This window comes from Oncorhynchus clarkii, chromosome 2 (genome assembly GCF_045791955.1).
Source record: "Oncorhynchus clarkii lewisi isolate Uvic-CL-2024 chromosome 2, UVic_Ocla_1.0, whole genome shotgun sequence".
In the NCBI taxonomy this organism is placed as follows: Eukaryota; Metazoa; Chordata; class Actinopteri; order Salmoniformes; family Salmonidae; genus Oncorhynchus; species Oncorhynchus clarkii.
The window spans coordinates 63,537,106-63,557,274 of NC_092148.1; the positions used below are offsets into that span (position 1 = coordinate 63,537,106).

General features: G+C 41.7%; 2 protein-coding genes across 2 annotated transcripts; both read left to right on the forward strand.

Moving 5' to 3' along the window:
- The first annotated feature begins 6,424 nt into the window (after positions 1–6,424).
- LOC139371612 (aspartate aminotransferase, mitochondrial) lies at positions 6,425–11,520 on the forward strand. Its single transcript, XM_071111947.1, has 10 exons — positions 6,425–6,688; positions 7,667–7,823; positions 8,014–8,142; positions 8,241–8,300; positions 8,638–8,799; positions 8,929–9,033; positions 9,139–9,289; positions 9,409–9,574; positions 9,660–9,810; positions 9,958–11,520. The coding sequence occupies exons 1-10, from the start codon at positions 6,609–6,611 to the stop codon at positions 10,078–10,080; spliced, it is 1,284 nt and encodes a 427-aa protein (XP_070968048.1). The 5' UTR covers positions 6,425–6,608; the 3' UTR covers positions 10,081–11,520.
- Positions 11,521–14,472: 2,952 nt separating this feature from the next.
- On the forward strand, positions 14,473–18,307 carry LOC139371628 (C-signal). The gene is made up of 6 exons (XM_071111948.1): positions 14,473–14,704; positions 16,723–16,774; positions 16,870–17,057; positions 17,158–17,316; positions 17,433–17,543; positions 17,715–18,307. Exons 1-6 carry the CDS (start codon positions 14,489–14,491, stop codon positions 17,826–17,828), a joined length of 840 nt encoding a protein of 279 aa, XP_070968049.1. The 5' UTR covers positions 14,473–14,488; the 3' UTR covers positions 17,829–18,307.
- The last annotated feature ends 1,862 nt before the right edge of the window (positions 18,308–20,169 follow it).

The window sequence follows — 20,169 nt, forward strand, 5'->3', positions numbered from 1 at the left end:
GCTTAGAATTTATAATCCATTCAATTGAATATTGACATGCTGCTTGGAAAAACACTTTAAGATGCCCTCTGTTTTATGTTAGTATCAGTTAGTATTTATAGAGATGAAGTGGGTGGAGAGTGGGTATAAAATAAGGAGAGCCCTACTGTCAAACCAGATAACAGTGCACGGTACTGCGACCACACACAGAAACACTTTAAAAATGTTGTCATTATAAGAGAATACCTCCATCAAGTCCTAAATTCCCTGTATAGGTATTTCTGAAGTAGGACATATTTCCAGGAAAATCCCCTCTAATTGTGTGCAGATTCTTTTAAAACGAGCTCAATAATTCATCAGTCAAACTTCCCTCTTGCACAGCCAAGCTTGTAGAAATACCTATCAATGAATCATTACTATTTCCATGTTTAGGTTTTTTTGCAAGAAAAGACTGGCTTTTTCATCCATCGTGCAATGCACAGAGATGAGCATTTGTGTTATGTTGTAGTAATTTCTATAAGATGCATATTAACAAAGACTTGTTGCAAATAGAGAAACGTGCGTGAGATACAAATCCCTCACTCCCTAACCATATTAGTCTATATTTAGTCAGAGTGCTGCTCACTTTACTGTCTGCATGTGCACCTCCCATCAAGGTCTCCTTGGCAAAGAGGTATTCCAAATGCATGATGACCAGGTTTATCTTCATATAGTTTTCACATGTAGGGATGTCAATGAAAAGAGGGACCAAAAGTAATACTTTTTGATACATATTATTGTATGCTATTATGTTGAAATATCATTAAGATTCAAATAGACATGTTTTAGCTTCATTGAATCTGCAATCACCATCCTGATCTTAAATACTAACTGATATGATGACAAGATGTCAGCCACATGCAGAGGAGAACAAGAGAGAACAGCTTCATATATGAAGATGACTCTCATGATGTATGCATACAGTATACTTTATGAAAGGTGTGGTGTTTTATTAATGAACTCTTTGAATATAGTTATTGAGAATTAAATAGTGATTGAATGGATGTCCCTGCCTAAATTCCCTACAGTACATCCACTGAGCACCACACACAGAAACACCAATGCACACTGGTGACTAAGACATAAATACTGAGCTTGTTTACAAATGAGCTTTTCACTGTACACTACAGTAGATAATAATCTCTCTCTGCACATCACTGTAGATGGCCCTCCCTGTGAGAAATACAAACAAGTTTGAAATGCTACATTTCATGATGGTTTAAAATAATTAAATATTTACAGATGTAGAGGGAAGAGGCAAGCTGGTAGACAGATGCAGGCAATGCCCAATTAAAACAAAACCATATTGGGAAAAGATTGAGGCCTGACTCATTTAATCACTGAACCGACACAGGACAACTAACAAACTGTAAATTAAGTCAATCATTTTATTTTTACACTGCCAACATGCCATCAGCACATGACAGAGGCATTTCTAAGTATCCCGCTGCAGCTTTGATGAATGCACATAGGCAAACCCAGTCTTTGTCCTAAGGGACTATCCTCCCACATACCCATAATGCAATGTCATGCAATATGTTGGGAAGACTTAGGCCATCCCAACACATGCAAATGTAGGATCTTAATTTGGTAACTCTTTCATTTCTGAGAATGTTCCTGCAGCGCAGAAAATACAGATGAGCTTCATGATTTACATAAATTCACTGAAAACACACATTAACACACTGTTATATTAACAGTGTTGCACTTTTGATGTAGCCTACTTTTGGCCAGCTAATATCCTAACCACTGATCAACAAATATTATGGTTTAAACCCCTCAAACTCAAACCTGGGACTGATTTAAACCTGGGACACCAGGTGGGTACAATTAATTATCAGGTCGAACAGAAAACCAGAAGGCTCCGGACCTCCTAGGGTAGAGTTCAATAGCCCCAGTTTAAACGTTCAAATCCTGTTGCTGCAGGATTATTTTGCTGTGACAATACAGTTCAAATTAAGATCCTGTATATGTAACTGCTTGTGTGTTGAGATAAAACATCCCAAATAATAATGGTGCCCAACAAAGGCAATAAAGAAATCCAATTATACCACTGTCAACACATTCAGTATATTCTCTCAACATAGATTATGTTTACACATTCATTGTGGTATCAGGGCTTTTCCATGGCTATTCCTACTAAGATCCATTTCATTTTCCACACAGATCATAGATGACAAAACTAAAATGGCGTCCATGTCCTAGGGGACCTACAAGCCTTTACAACAGACTTGCAGTTTGAATCAGTGAGGAGAAGCAGACTAAGAAGGGGAGAAGTCAGGAGAGGAATTTGTGAGAGTGATGGTGAGCTAGAATTATGGATGGGAGAAGAAAGGGCAAGGCTTCTCAGAGTAAGAGGTACAATCACTCTTACTACACTCACACCTCACTTTTGCTATACACAGCAGAATGCACTTCCTGCCTGCAATTTGCATGCCTTCCTGCATGCAAATTGAATCTGCAATGTCATCGCTCAGGCATAAAAAAGTCCTCCAAACATCTCTTCCGTGAATTGAGGGACTCTTTACATTTCTTGCATTTACAAACATTCACACACAACTATTTCATAGTTATAAACTATGCACTAATATTGCATCTAATATTCTTGAACATAAGGATTTATTTTGGTAAAATGGAGTGAGAAAGCACTAAAAGACGCAAATACCAGACATGGTAAGATACAGTAATCATTTCCATGCATTGGTAGAAAACTTATTTTCAATGGTAACACTTTTAGTGAATGCATCCAACAAATAATGCATTCCAGGTAAGGCTGTGCTTGATTTCCAGTGGGGCTGTGCTCTGTATAGCCTACTCAATCTTTGAACGTGAACTTTAATGACAATAAAGAGATGATTATCAACTTATTTAAGATGTCAACATTTAAAGTAATTACACGTATAGCCTACATGATGGGCTGATAAATAATAAATACAATAGCATAAAAAAATATATATTTGACTGTGAAATCTTCTGATAAAGTACAATGATGTTGTTTTGCCTCCAAGTGGCCAATACTGTATATTACATGCTACTCCTAAACCTGCAGTGCACTCAGACTGAACACTTCTTCATGGCCCTGCATCTGCAACGTGGTCTCAGCATTTCGTATTATTCTGTACGTAAATCCGAGACACTCCTTTAGGCAAGGGAAGGGAAAGGAGATACCTTGCCAAATCAAATCAAATCAAATCAAATGCATTTATATAGCCCTTCGTACATCAGCTGATATCTCAAAGTGCTGTACAGAAACCCAGCCTAAAACCCCAAACAGCAAGCAATGCAGGTGTAGAAGCACGGTGGCTAGGAAAAACTCCCTAGAAAGGCCAAAACCTAGGAAGAAACCTAGAGAGGAACCAGGCTATGTGGGGTGGCCAGTCCTCTTCTGGCTGTGCCGGGTGGAGATTATAACAGAACATGGCCAAGATGTTAAAATGTTCATAAAGGACCAGCATGGTCGAATAATAATAAGGCAGAACAGTTGAAACTAGAGTAGCAGCACGGCCAGGTGGACTGGGGACAGCAAGGAGTCATCATGTCAGGTAGTCCTGAGGCATGGTCCTAGGGCTCAGGTCCTCCGAGAGAGAGAAAGAGAGAAAGAGAGAAAGAGAGAATTAGAGAGAGCACACTTAAATTCACACAGGACACTGAATAGGACAGGAGAAGTACTCCAGATATAACAAACTGACCCTAGCCCCCGACACATAAACTACTGCAGCATAAATACTGGAGGCTGAGACAGGAGGGGTCAGGAGACACTGTGGCCCCATCCGAGGACACCCCCGGACAGGGCCAAACAGGAAGGATATAACCCCACCCACTTTGCCAAAGCACAGCCCCCACACGACTAGAGGGATATCTTCAACCACCAACTTACCATCCTGAGACAAGGCTGAGTATAGCCCACAAAGATCTCCGCCACGGCACAACCCAGGGGGGGGGCGCCAACCCAGACAGGATGACCACATCAGTGAATCAACCCACTCAGGTGACGTACCCCCTCCAGGGACGGTATGAGAGAGCCCCAGTAACCAGTGACTCAGCCCCTGTAATAGGGTTAGAGGCAGAGAATCCCAGTGGATAGAGGGGAACCGGCCAGGCAGAGACAGCAAGGGCGGTTCGTTGCTCCAGAGACTTTCCGTTCACCCTCCCACTCCTGGGCCAGACTACACTCAATCATATGACCCACTGAAGAGATGAGTCTTCAGTAAGGACTTAAAGGTTGAGACCGAGTTTGCGTCTCTGACATGGGTAGGCAGACCGTTCCATGCACAACTGCATGCATTCAGCTGAAATTATGTTTGTGTTTGTGCATCATCCTTGGTCTCAGAGCATTTCGTATTATTCTGCATGTAAATCCTAGACACTCCATTTAGTATGACATGAACATTTCATATGCTATGTATTAATTTGTTGATGTCCATCATCCATTTTGTATTATATGTTACGAATTGCAATTCATACAATATGATACGCATTTGCTAAAAGTACAATATGTTAGGAATGTACAAAACGTATGATATGTTACGAATTCCAAATTGTTGTGGCTAACACTAATGCTAGCTAGCACTAAGGGTTAGGTGTTAAGGTTAGGAGTTAGTTAAAGGCTTAAGGTTAGGATTAGGGGAAGGGTTAGCTAACAAGCTAAGTAGTTGCAAAGTAGCTAAAGTTGTCTGTGATGAGATTCCAACATTAAATGTTTGGATTGCTAGACATTCACATTATACGCACACCTATCCAGCCCGACCAGCCACCTTATTTTTGTTTTTGCTTTCAGTAACCTTCTATTGCTAGGTTTCCATCCAATTGGTGACAGATATTCATGCGAATATTCTAAAATCTGCATAAAAACATTTCCCCACCAGAGATGTGTTTCCATCAAATTGACTCATGTACCAAATAGAAACCACAAGTTAAATGAGTTTCCATCGCATTTTCAACTGATGGTTTTCTCACATAAAAAAAATCATTATATAGCAAGTGTGCCCACTCTGGTTTAGGCATGAGTGCTCTAGCCAACAGCACTATCTGCACGTTGTTGGCTAGAGCACACGTATAGCCTACATGATGAGATTATTATGGACAAAGAGATAGATTATTTGTATTTTTCAAAAAGCAGCCAAGCATCGATTATCATGCCACCAGAATAAGACCCTCAATATTTATTGTAAAGGAGCATCAAGCTCATCACCTTGCACTTTCACCACCTGTGAAGTTCATCATATTTTATTTAATCTGTAGCCTAATGGTGCTTTCAACAACTGGAAACTCTGAAAAAATGTTAGAAAGAGGCATGAGATCTCGCCATTGAATTCTGAGTTGGATGACCTTTCAAAACAAATTTACCTGTCAGAGTTTTTTTTTTTCGAGTTCCCAGTTGTTTTGAATGCGCTGAAGTTGGAAGTCGGAGATTATCCAGATCCAGGTTCACAGTTCCCAGTTGTTTTGAATGCGCTGAAGTTGGAAGTCGGAGATTATCCAGATCCAGGTTCACAGTTCCCAGTTGTTTTGAATGCGCTGAAGTTGGAAGTCGGAGATTATCCAGATCCAGGTTCACAGTTCCCAGTTGTTTTGAATGCGCTGAAGTTGGAAGTCGGAGATTATCCAGATCCAGGTTCACAGTTCCCAGTTGTTTTGAATGCGCTGAAGTTGGAAGTCGGAGATTATCCAGATCCAGGTTCACAGTTCCCAGTTGTTTTGAATGCGCTGAAGTTGGAAGTCGGAGATTATCCAGATCCAGGTTCACAGTTCCCAGTTGTTTTGAATGCGCTGAAGTTGGAAGTCGGAGATTATCCAGATCCAGGTTCACAGTTCCCAGTTGTTTTGAATGCGCTGAAGTTGGAAGTCGGAGATTATCCAGATCCAGGTTCACAGTTCCCAGTTGTTTTGAATGCGCTGAAGTTGGAAGTCGGAGATTATCCAGATCCAGGTTCACAGTTCCCAGTTGTTTTGAATGCGCTGAAGTTGGAAGTCGGAGATTATCCAGATCCAGGTTCACAGTTCCCAGTTGTTTTGAACATGGCATAATGCATGCTTTCCAGATGAGTTGTAGTCGGAGGACCACACAACATGTCATCACATGACTCCAAGTTTACTTTGATATGATGGTTATTATATAACTATTTGCACATAAAACATTTCCACCAACATTTCTCGCATAATTAATAATACAGACACAAAAAGATCCCACATTATTTAGAATATTTTGTTTTGTCGCAAGTTTACCGAAGATGTTCTATTTCCATCAGGCCTGTCAATACATGTTTTATCCGACATGTATTTTATTCACATAAAAAGGTTCAATGGAATCCTGGATTGTATTATTTAACCATACCAAACGTAACATACAATATCAGTCTAATTTGAAGGTCCCGGATGCACGTTTACTATATTACGTCTAGTCTATGAGACCAGTCTGCGCTGCGGAGCATGTGGGGGTGCGTTTACTATATTACGTCTAGTCTATGAGACCAGTCTGCGCTGCTGAGCATGTGGGGGTGTGCTGGTTTTGACAGCTACTTCAACTAGCTAGTCCAGTGTGGGAGAACTCAGGAGACAACTTTCCGTGCGTGTCGTCTCGAATATCAGCAATGGCCCTGTTGAAATCTAGCAAGATAATTTCTACCGTCGGACTTCACCCTCCATTGGGTGTCCTCTCCATTCGTGCCAGGTAAATAATTTGCTCTTAGAGTAACGTTACTGCTTTATTGTTGTTTTATTGACTAGTCAGCTGGCCAGCTAGACTGACAACAATAGACAACTAGTGCAGAGCTAGCAAGCATACTAGTTCTAGCTAGCTAGCAGACGACCCTTTGACTTTCCCCTCAAAAGGAGCAGGCTGCTGTAGCTGGCCAACTCAAGACATATGAACAGCTAGCATGTTAGCTAGCTAGCTAGTTTTCACAGCCATGTTCATGTAGTTATCATGTTAGTCTAACCATCTACCTTGCCAATGTTATAGCGGATTTCATTATGCCTTGTGAGGCTGGTTGGCTATTTGCAACCTCACAACAAACCAAGGTTGTTCAGTGACTGGATAAATGTAAAGGTAACGATGTCAAGGTAACTAGGATCCAGTGATGTGTTTTAGCAGGTAACGTAAAGTGGTTAGCTGATCGCCATACATGAAGTGTCAATACTTAATATTATTTCTTATGATTATAGTAGAGCTGGCAAAAGAGCAAGAACTTGGATGAGTTGAAACAGCCTTGTTAGCTTTCTACACAAAGATGTATATGACTGTGCTAAAATCACAAAACGCTAGAAACTAGTTGGCTGGCCTTCCTAGCTAGTGATGTTCACCCTCCACATGACTGGTCAAGCATGTTTCATTACTGTACTGCTGGTGACTGGCAGCCCCACTGAAAGATGCTAGGATTACTGAATGTCATCCTTGCAACATTAGTGGTTGGTTGTTGATGCTGTCACACAGACTATCCAGTATGAGTATTTCTGTGTGTGGAAGCAGACTTCAGCCTAATCAAATTGAGATTATTAGGGGATTACCACCACCTAATTTGGGTTGAATCCTCCTTAGTGCAAAGGTATCAGACAACGTAATTGGGTGTAAATCGAGTTGATGCAAGTCTGTGATTTACTGTCTCTATCTTCTACTGGATGTCTCAATCTCCCTCCCTGACTGTTTCAGCTCATGGTGGTCCGAGGTGCAGATGGGTCCCCCTGACCCCATCCTGGGGGTGTCGGAGGCCTACAAGCGGGACACCAACCCCAAGAAGATTAACCTGGGTGTAGGAGCATACCGTGATGACCAGGGCAAGCCATATGTCCTCAGCTGTGTTCGCAAGGTGTGTTCAATCACTGCTTAATGTTTATGATAACTAATCTCATCATATCCATCATAACACGAGAAACTCCCAACTTTCACAAGAGATTAGAAGTTAAACAGACATCAGCCTAGCTGTCTATAATCACCTTGACACTGAGAACAGACTTAACTAAACACCTTGGCTTGACTTTGACCCTGTGTATACTTAGGCTGAAGCTCAGATTGCTGCAAAGAAGCTGGACAAAGAATACCTGGCTATTGGCGGTCTGGGGGACTTTACCAAGGCATGCGCCAAACTGGCTTTGGGAGACGACAATGAGGTTATCAAGAGTGGCAGGGTAAGTCGAGCCTTTCCTGGAACCTCAGACATCCTGATTCCACAGCACAGATTTAGAAGCCTTATTTTTACAGTTTGTTGTTTATTCCCTGTTCACAGAACATCACTGTCCAAACTATTTCTGGAACTGGGTCTTTGAGAATCGGAGCCAACTTCCTGGTAAGAGCCCTGATCCTTTTGCCTATTTACATATGGGTAGTTCCATGGTAACATAGTGATGCTGAGACTCAGATTGTACACTTTAAAATGTATGTTAAGGAAAAACCAATGATTGTAAAGTTAAACAAACCATACAACTCTATGCACAAGGAATACTTTTAACAATTTCCACAGAAAATTGTACAAACAAATTTACTTGAAGAACATTGCAGATGCAAAGTTTGCGCCGTCATTCTGTTCCCACAAACGATCATTCTGTTACCAAACTTAGCATCTGCACAGGCTTATTAATGAACGTCTCTTTTCCCTACTTTCTCCATTTTTCCTCCCGTCTCAGTCCCGTTTCCATACAGAAGCCAGGGACGTGTACCTGCCCAAACCCTCCTGGGGGAACCATACACCCATCTTCAGAGACGCTGGGATGCAACTGAAGGCATACACCTACTATGACCCAAAGACCTGTGGCTTTGACTTCCAGGGAGCCCTGAATGACATCTCTGTAAGTCATGGCACAGAAGCCTACTCTCCACCTGTCAATGTGTACAGAAAGTACAATAAACTACTAGATAATTGTATGTCTCATTATTATAGATATTTTTTTTAAGTGTTATTGTTTCCTCTTATTCAGAAAATCCCTGAGAAGAGTGTCATAATGCTTCATGCCTGTGCCCACAACCCCACAGGAGTGGACCCTCGGCCAGAGCAGTGGAAGGAGATTGCTGACCTAGTGAAGGTTAACACAGCTGAATATAAAGTTCTCGGTAGTCCTCTGACACCTCATTCGATCCAGCAACCAAAATATATATAACACGTTCTCTTATAATTTTTTTTATTCCAGAAAAGGAACCTCCTGGTGTTCTTTGACATGGCCTACCAGGGCTTTGCCAGTGGTGATATTGACCGTGATGGCTGGGCTGTGCGTTATTTTATTGAGCAAGGCCACAACATTGTGCTTTCTCAGTCTTTTGCTAAGAACATGGGTCTCTATGGTGAGTAATGATAATCAGACTGGTCATGTTTGAGTATAATGTTGGGGGGGGGACCAAATTATTTTGTGTTTATTTAAGCTAAGCAACATACCTTGTGTGGTGGTGTGTTATGTCCTCAGGTGAGCGTGTTGGGGGCTTCACTGTTGTTTGTAAGGATGCTGAGGAGGCCAAGCGTGTGGAGTCCCAGCTGAAGATCCTCATTCGGCCCATCTACTCCAACCCTCCCATGAATGGGGCACGCATTGCTGCCACCATCCTCAATACACCAGACCTGTACAAAGAGTGGTGTGTAACAGTCATCCAGTGTCGTGCTTCAATTGTCTCGCAGCAATAAATATGGGCCCAGTTGAGTCACGACTGTTCTCTCTAGGCTTGGGGAGGTGCATGGTATGGCCAACCGCATCATCACAATGAGGGAGCTGCTGGTGGCCAACCTGAAGAAGGAGGGCTCCACTCGGAACTGGAAGCACGTCATAGACCAGATTGGCATGTTCTGCTTTACAGGGCTGAAGCCTGAACAGGTAGTGTAACTGTCTCTACACGGTCTTATACTATAGTATGTGATTTCCATCGGGTCACCTACTTGTAAAGGAATCATCAAATGAAACATTGACTATACTATAAGTATCAGATGAGTCTTGAGTATAACTGTATTTCAACTTGTGCAGGTGGAGCGCCTTACAAAGGAGTTCTCCGTCTACATGACAAAGGATGGGCGTATCTCCATGGCTGGTGTCACCTCTGGCAACGTGGGTTACCTTGCACAAGGTATCCATGCAGTGACCAAGTGAGATGGTCGACCAGGAGTCACACACCGTAGTCACCATCAGGACAGAGGGGCGGTAGAGTCAGACAAGAAAAATACGTCCTTATGAAAATTAACTCTCTCCTCAGCTTTCCTTTAGGGAAATACTCAAGTAAAGATACCATAGGGTTATTTCTGTTGGCATTGCCTAGATATTGTATGTTGGACTATCTAACTAGGCTTTTAATTGTGAGTCCCCTGGAAAAATTGTGGGTTCCCTGGGGGGAAAAAATCAAGGAACTCTTGAATCTTTTTGATCCCCCTCAGACATCAAAATATCTTATAGATCACACTTCCCAATGAAAGCACAAGTTTAGAATCGTGTCTATATTGCAGCAAGTCCTCTCACTTAGTTTGAACACACCCTGTCTCTAAAAGAACTGTGCTCAACTGTTGGTTGTAACATGGACACCAAAGTAATAAGGATTAAGACAATTATTTCAGGTAATTGTATTGAAATACGCGTCTCTGAATCATTAATAATTATCTTACAAAGTTTCTTTCCAAAAGATATCAGGTGCTGAAAAACTTTTGTCAGTGGAACCTGCCTAGGTAATTCTAGTGGAGTCATGGCACTTGTTTTATGAGGGATGATATGTGCTGCATGGAGTCAACGATTGTGATTATCAACTGGCCACAATGTGTGCTAAGGATGTTATTCTGCTGTTGTAATTTATTGTAACAGATGACCACCATCTGCCAATCAACTGCCACATCTCCCACTAATGCTGTACCATTTAATTGAACTATGTTTATCTATGGGCTGTACACAGTATACTGACTGTATGAACTGTTTTGACTCAATTTCAGGAGCATGAAGGGAGTTTTGCTACTTGCACATTGCCTTGTACACATGCCCCCTCATGTGCTTCACCTTCATTGAAAGTCAAATGTAATGCACCTTAAGATTGCCCTCTGACTTTGTGGTGTACATTTCTGATGGGCCATGGAAAGCAGAGTCCAGCCAACCTCTAACACAGACTTGCCCTCAAGCCAACCACTGACTTATGGCCTTTACTTTGTGTTGTGAAATATTACTGGTGGGTTCCACCTTGTAGATTATGGACTGCAGGGCCCCAAACATTCTAAAGCATGTCAGAAGTTTTACCCTTTCAGTCACCTGCTCTGTTGAGGTTGCAGATCTCTGGCCCCATGTGGTCCCAGGAGTTGGAACTCCTTTCTTTTGGTGGAGGCTTGTTCTAATTAGACACTGATTTTTAACTACTGGAACGGTCATCTTTTTCTGCCCAATGTCACTATTCAAATTAATCTGATGTTCTTTTGAATGGTACTCAATTCTCTGAAATAATCTGATCATGATTTGTGTACTATAATGTTCTGAGTTTCTCAGATTTGAGTCAGCTTCATTTCATTATTTATGTCTGACCAGTGTTATTGTCACTAAAATAAAGATGGTTGCACAGTTTGTAAATGTCAGTTTCTTAGCTTTGAGCAATGACTCAAGCACTAAAAATGTCAACTGTGTATTATTAAAAAGTTCGGTAAGGCAGCAGGGAAAGGATAAAGTGCAAAAAATGGTTTTAATTCAAGAAAGGCCTACAATTTACAGACATACGGACACTCCTCTTCAGTGCTTACAGAGCACTGGAAATGTTAGGTAGAAATACCTTGAGTAGGGTTGCAAAGGGAGGGTATTTTACTGGTAACTTTCAAAGTTTACTAGTAAACTAACAATTTTATGAAATGTATCATGAGATCTAGTGGCCTTTTTGGATAGTTCATATTATCATTATCTCTGGCCCACTGTGGCCAATAGACAACTCTAGTGCCCAAAAGCTTATTTTGATTTTATAATGGGCAGCGCCATTGAGGACTTTAACCATTTTGAAGTAGTAAACTGGGTGGGACTTCCTATGCGTTAAGGCTCACATAATTCCATACAGATCAGCAAATGAATTATACTCATGAGGAAACATTCTATGACTGCAGGTGGCAGTAAATCGGCAAATTTCGCTTTATACCTGTTCAAACAACACACTAGATGGCAGTGTGCACCCTTTCAGTTTGTTTGCCAACTCAGAAGTTGTAGAAGAAGAAAATATACTACTTAAAAATGGAGGGCTCAATTGCGTCGCCACAGACAGAAGGGGAAACAAAGACAAGTCACGGATGCTATAAAGCTGAAGCATCCATTTACAATGTTTTCTAATTTTTTTCTGTTTAGGGGTGCAAGGTAAAATAGAGGAGAACAGAGGAGGCATTACGTAACGGAAATATGCAAATACTTGCTACAACACGCCAATGGGATCTCACTAGCTCGTGCTTGGCTTTGCCAACCTCCTTGCTGGTTCTGCCGACTATACTTAATTTGCTCTCAGTGTAAACGATAGATGAACAATCTTGGGTTAGTTATACATATCTTCAGCGCTGCGCAGATGCCATAATGGGACAGACACAATGATGCCTTGTCTATCTAAGTCTACGGTGTGGCATTGTTATAGATCAAATCATTAAATAAGATGATTTAAAAATTTAAAATAGAATTGGCCAAGCTGTAAAGGGTTTCAGCATGACATGTCCAGGTGTTAGAATGGCCAAGTCAAAGTCCAGACCTGAATCCAATCGAGAATCTGTGGAAAGAACTGAAAACTGCTGTTCACAAATGCTCTCCATCCAACCTCACTGAGCTCGGGCTGTTTTGCAAGGAGGAATGGGGAAAAAATTCAGTCTCTCGATGTGCAAAACTGATAGAGACATACCCCAAGCGACTTACAGCTGTAATCGCAGCAAAAGGTGGCGCTACAAAGTATTAACTTAAGGGGGCTGAATAATTTTGCACGCCCAATTTTTCAGTTTTTGATTTGTTAAAAAGGTTTGAAATATCCAATAAATGTCGTTCCACTTCATGATTGTGTCCCCCTTGTTGTTGATTCTTCACAAAAAAATACAGTTTTATATCTTTATGTTTGAAGCCTGAAATGTGGCAAAAGGTCGCAAAGTTCAAGGGGGCCGAATACTTTCGCAAGGCACTGTACAAGGTCAGTACCAGCACCATATCAATGTGCAGGGATATAGTGGTAGTTGAGGTAAATATGTACTTGTAGGAGGGGTAAAAGTGACTGGGCAGCAGAATAAATACAAATAATAAATAGTAGCAGCAGAGTAAGTGGTGAATGTGTGTGAGTGTGCATAGACTCAGTGCAGATAGTTTGTGGGTGGGCAGCCAATGCTTAGCTACTCAGCAGTCGATTAGAATGGGGGCGTTCTCGGTCCTCCTTTTCCTGTAGTCCACAATCATCTCCTTTGTCTTGATCACGTTGGGAGAGGGGTTGTTGTCGTGGCATCACACGGCCAGGTCTCTGACCTCCTCCCTATAGACTGTCTCGTCATTGTCGGTGATCAGTTGTGTCATCAGCAAATTTAATGATGTTGTTGGAGTGGTGCCTGGCTGTGCAGTCATGAGTGAACAGGGAGTACAGGAGGGGACTGAGCACGCACCCCTGACGGGCCCCTGTGTTGAGGATCAGCGTGGTGGATGTGTTGTTACCTACCCTTATCACCTGGCGGCGGCCCGTCAGGAAGTCCAGGATCCAGTTGCAGAGGGAGGTGTTTAGTCCCAGGGTCCATAGCTTATTGATGAGCTTTGAGGGCACTATGGTGTGGAACGCTGAGCTGTAGTCAATGAATATCATTCTCACATAGGTGTTCCTTGTGTCCAGGTGGGAAAGGGCGGTGTGGAGTGCAATAGAGATTGCATCATCTGTGGATCTTTTGGGGCGGTATGCAAATTGGAGGGGGTTCTAAGGTTTCTGGGATAATAGTGTTGATGTTAGCCATGGCCAGCCTTTCAAAGCACTTTATGGTTACAGACGTGAGTGCTACGGGTCCGAGAGTCATTTAGGCAGGTTACCTTAGTGTTCTTGGGCACAGGGACTATGGTGGTCTGCTTAAAACATGTTGGTATTACAGATTTGGACAGGGAGAGGTTGAAAATGTCAGTGAAGACACTTGCCAGTTGGTCAGTGCATGCTCACAGTACACGTCCTGGTAATCCATCTGGCCCTGCGGCCTTGTGAATGTTGACCTGTTTAAAGGTCTTACTCACATCAGCTGCGGAGAGCGTGATCACACAGTCAAAACTGGAAGCTAGCTGTTATTGGCACAGAGGTTTGAAACTCTCTTTCTTATTGGTCTTTTAACTAATTTGATGTCACCAGGCAAGCCGAAACTCCATCCCACCAAAACAGACTGACATTTCAGGAGGTCTTTTCAAACAGCTCTTACACTAAAAGTACATTATCATCATTTTTACAATTTCAGTTCTAGTCCAACCTCATAGTGTGGAAATATATAAAACACGGGAAATTACGTGTATAACTGCACTGGGCCTTTAAATCATGTGACTAGGCTAAACCACTTTAGTAAGTCATGGTATGATTACTCACTACATTAGATACGAAGAAATAGCCCACAACAAATCCAAATTTCTCATAATAACCATGAGTAGTGCTTTTAAAAATTGCCGAACGGTAATGGTGACAGGAGCCAGCCGAGGCCTCCGTCTGCGAGTTGTGGAAAGTCTGGTGGCAGAGAGCTCTGATCCGGACAAGATTATTATTGCCACGGCCAGAAACCCGAGCGGGGCCCAGGTAAATAAACACATGCGGAAATGTTATACGTCTTGTTTTGAGCGTATCCTAGGCTAGTTTATAAGCGCGGAAATCGACTCTGCTGTTTTATTACATTGGTATCAGAAGTGACCAGACCTTACATCCACGACAGTGCGTGTGCTTGGCCGGTGAGCGCGTTCCTGTAAAATGTAGAGTCGCAAGCTAGCGCGAGGACGCGCTCAATGAAAGGAGGGAGTAATGTAACGACCCTGGATTTATAAACGCGGAAATCGACTTTACCGCACGAAGATGCTTTTGCGGCACAGTCGATAGCACGATGGACTTCGGGCTGGAAATTCGAGGGTTCTGCCTGTTTCATTACAGTATTCTTTATTGGGGTTGGTGGATGGTGGATGTTTTTTAATGCTTTTATTTCACCTTTATTTAACCAGGTAGGCTAGTTGAGAACAAGTTCTCATTTGCAACTGCGACCTGGCCAAGATAAAGCAAAGCAGTTCGACACATACAACAACACAGAGTTACACATGGAATAAACAAACATACAATCAATAATACAGTAGAAAAAATCTATATACAGCATGTGAAAATGAGGTGGGTTAAGGGAGGTAAGGCAATAAATAGGCCATGGTGGCGAAGTAATACAATATAGAAATTAAACACTGGAATGGTAGGATGTGCAGAAGATTAATGTGCAAGTAGAGATACTGGGGTGCAAAGGAGTAAGATAAATAAATAAATACAGTATGGGGATGTGGTAGATTGGATGGGCTATGTACAGGTACAGTGATCTGTTAGCCTTTCTGGCAGCTGGTGCTTAAAGCTAGTGAGGGAGATAAGAGTCTCCAGTTTCAGAGATTTTTGCAGTTCGTTCCAGTCATTGGCAGCAGAGAACTGGAAGGAGAGGCTGCCAAAGGAAGAATTGGCTTTGGGGGTGACAAGTGAGATACACCTGCTGGAGCCGTGCTACTGATGGGTGTTGCTATGGTGACCAGTGAGCTGAGATAAGGCGGGGCTTTACCTAGCAAAGACTTATAGATGACCTGGAGCCAGTGGGTTTGGCAACGAATATTAAGTGAGGGCGAGCCAACGAGAGCATACAGGTTGCAGTGGTGGGTAGTATATGGGGCTTTGGTGACAAAACGGGTGGCACTGTGATAGACTGCATCCAATTTGTTGAGTAGAGTGTTGGAGGCTATTTTGTAAATTACATCGCCGAAGTTGAGGATCGGTAGGATGGTCAGTTTTATGAGGGTATGTCATGTAACGTAAGGTCTATCATATAGGTCATTTGCATATTCTCAATATTTTTTTACATGTTGATGTAGGCTAACATTTGCTCATACCTTCTCAAACAGACCAATTTTGTATTCGTACAATATGTTACAAATTTACCAGATGTATGATATGTTACAAATTCAAATTTGTTGTGGCTAATGTTAGCTATGCTAGGGGTTAGGGGTTATGGTTAGGCTTAAAGTCATGCGAACGTCTTGCAACCCAAAGGTTGCGTGTTCGAATCTTATCACAGACTACTTTTGCATTTTAGCTAACTACTTACTACTTTGTATTTACTTTGGACCTACTCAGCATGTTAGCTAACCCTTCCCCTAAGCCTTTGACTTAACTCCTAACCATAACCTTAACCCCTAACCTCGAGCCTAGCCAACGTTAGCCACCTAGCTAGGGTTAAGGTTAAAGGGTTAAGGTTAGGGAAGGGTTAACTAACATACTAAGTACGGTTAGAGGGGAATGGTTAGCTAACATGCTAAGTAGTTGCAAAGTAGCTAAAGTGGTCCGTGATGAGATTCAAACAAGCAAACTTTGGGTTGCTAGACAATCTTATACACCCTACCCATCCACCCTTCTGTGTTTTTTACTTAAGTAACCTTCTGTCTTATGTAACCATACCAAACGTAACATATCATACTAATTTGAGTGTCCCGGATTTACTATTTTATGTCTAGTCTATATCACTGGTGAATGCCGATCTGTCATGTGCAATGTAGTTGTGTGAAGTAATTATCTGTGTTTTGCAGGAACTCCAGAAACTAGCTGAAAGACATCCAAATATCCACATAATAACACTTGGTAAGAATAATTAAATCAATAACTTTTGTATGCATGAAATAATGCTATATAAAAAAAATCATATTGTTTTCTTACTGACTTTGCCTCCTCTCCAGATGTTGTCAGTCAGGAGAACATAGAGAAAGCTGCACAAGACGTTGACCTGCTTGTTCAGGAGCTGGGCCTCAATTGTCTAATCAACAATGCTGGAATCAATGTTGTCGCCAATTTTGAGACAGTCACGGCTGAGAAGATGTTGGAGAACTTCCACACCAACTCTGTGGCCCCCCTTATGATCACTAAGGTTTCCTTTGTTAATTTTTATCTTTACATAAACAAAAATACATGATAGTCCACCTGCATGAGAGAAATAGAAATGTTCTCACATTCTGTATCTCTGCCAGGCTCTCCTACCCCTGCTGAAGAGGGCAGCTGCCAAAGGCACGGGCATGGGCATCCATAGAGCTGCGGTCATCAACATGACTTCCTTGTTAGGGTCAGTCGAGCTCAACTGGGGTGACCGGGCCAAGAACTTCAAGTGGTATCCTTACAGAACATCCAAGGTATGTGTATCATTGGTCATTTGACAACCTGATAAATGTGGACAGGTGTCGAGCAGATATAAGCCAGACTAACATAAGTGACATGGCTCTGACAACAAGTTGTTCTGTATTGACAGAGTGCTCTGAACATGGTGACCCGATGCATGGCAGTGGATCTGGAGGCTGATGGCATCCTGTGCATGGGCCTCCACCCTGGCTGGGTACGCACTGACATGGGCGGACCAGAGGTAGGCCTCTATTCTCTTCTCAACAGAGAGAACATAATGCACACTGCATCACAATATCTGTCCCTACATCCATACTTGTTTATTTTAGTAATAGCCCCATGAGAATAAATAGTAATTTTTTAGGGAATCATTGATAATGAATAATCTTTAGAATTTCCCCTTTGCCTCCAGGCACCTTTGAGTCCAGAGGAGAGCATATCTTCTGTGTTGTCAGTAATTGGTGGATTGACTGAAAAGGATCATGGGTCATTTCTACACTACACCGGGGAGCCACTACCCTGGTGATTGGAATATCACCATGAATGATTTTAGAAGTTGTTGGTTTGCACATGTTTATGCTTTGACTATGCAAAGTTGAATGTACTACCTAGATAGCAGTTTTGCATGAAAAAATGCATCATGTAATGTTCCATATGACATTAATATTTATTTGCTGTAACACTGACACTGTATGCCTAGCCTATGTTATTAAAACGAGGCAAGTTAATTGTTCTGTAGGCCTATGTGCAACAGGTTGAAGTGTCGAGGAAGCAAATAGTGGACAGTCTTTTGTTTGTCTTTGAAGGAATTTGTTCTTTCAGCTTAGGATAAGAGTATTTGAAGAGTATTATGAAGATGATTTATTTGTGTCTTTAGAAATATAGTAACATACAGTATCCTGGAAAACAACATTTATCCTCTGTTATTTCCCCTGTGACGCATAGTAGGCGTTTGTCTGATGTTAGCTGAAATAAAAGTTATGCATACAAGTGTTGAGAAATGAGGAACAAGGAAGTGGGTGGATATTTTAAAAACCTTCTCTTCCAAATGTTAGGAATACTTTTGCTTTGCTCTAGTTATCTCATCTCTGCACAAAACAAACACTATTAAGACATTTTCAATTCAGAAGTCAATTGTATATGATCACTTAAACATCCAAACACTACTAGATGACTGCTGAAACAATTCAACCCAGTTTTATGTGCATACTATCTTATTCATCTGGTGGCTATTTGGGTACTACATGTGATAAACCTCACCTAGCAGTTGCTTTGCAAATCGTGCTGGTGGAACAATTAGCCAGAGAGGAATAGCTTCAAATGTCAAGGCTGCTTTTGGAGTAAGTAAATAAGACAAGCCAGTCTTGGACTGTCATTAGAAACTAATCCGACCTGTTTAACTAGGTGGTGGATAGTCAGGTGCTGTAATGATCAGTGAGTCAGTCCGCCAGAGAACGAATGTATGGTAACGTAAACACACAAATGACAGTGAATGGAGGAGATGGACAGACAGACTGTGTCATAAGGTATTCATTATTATTTCACAAATATCACATTTCGTTTAGTCTTTTATAATTGTAAATCTCACAGATTGTGTTTGCCAGAGTGTGTCACTGTATTTCTCTCTGGCAATTGTAAAGAATGGACAGAATACAGTGAATAAGGAATAAGGATATGGGTGACTTCATTGTTATACACTTGTAAATAATGTGTAATAACATGGTATTGGGGAGCCACTTGCGTTGAAATATATATTTAGCTTACTTCTCTAATATATACTGAACGAAAATATAAATACAACATGCAGCAATTTCAAAGAAGTTACTGAGTTACAGTTCATAGAAATAAGTCAATTGACAATTGACATTCATTAGGCCCTAATCTATGCCGTTCACATGATTGAGCAGGAGTGCAGCCATGGGCCCACCCACTCGGCAGCCTGGCCCAGCCAATCAGAAATTGTTTTTCCCCACAAAAGGGCTTTATTACAGACAGAAAGATTCTCAGCACTCCCCCCACCCCCCCTCAGATGATTCCTGCCGGTGAGGAAGCCTGATGGGGAGGTCCTGGACTGGCGTGGTTACACGTGGTCTGCAGTTGTGAAGCCGATTGGACATAATGCCACATTTTCTAAAACAACGTTGGAGGCAGCTTATGGCAGAGAAATGAACATTAAATTCTCTGGCAACAGCTTTGGTGGACATTCCTGCAGTCAGCATGCCAATTACACGCTCCCTCAAAATTTGAGGCATTTGTGGCATTGTGTTGTGTGACTAAACTTCACATTTTAAAGTGGCTTTTTATTGTCCCCAGCACAAGGTGGGGGATATTCCACACCTGTCAGGTGGATGGATTATCTTGGCAACGGAGAATTGCTCACTAACAGGGATGTGAACAAATTTGTGCAGCAAATTTAAGATAAATAAGCTTTTTGTGCTGTATGGAAAATGTAGGGGATTTTTCTTTTCAGCTCATGAATTATGGGACCAACACGCGTTTATATTTTTGTTCAGTGTAATTTTCTTGGTTATGAAGGAGTTGTTATACAGCAACACTAACTAAAGAATGTTGTCTCACTATAGCAGGGAGGGCCAAATTTTCTGAGCAAAATAAATAAATAAATTGTATTTTTAAATATGTTCATTGCTGGCCATAAAAGACTGAAAACACCAGGGAATCAGCTCCAAGGGATTCTAATTTTGGAAGTCTGTTCCCAAGTATTCCCACGCATAATAGAGAAATACATGTGATCGTATACAAATGTAAGCAAGGTTTGAAATGATAATGTTTTAGTCAAGTATTATATCTGTTTGGGCTACTTGCCGTCAATTTACAGTCTACAAATTAGATGTAATTATGTTCCGGCC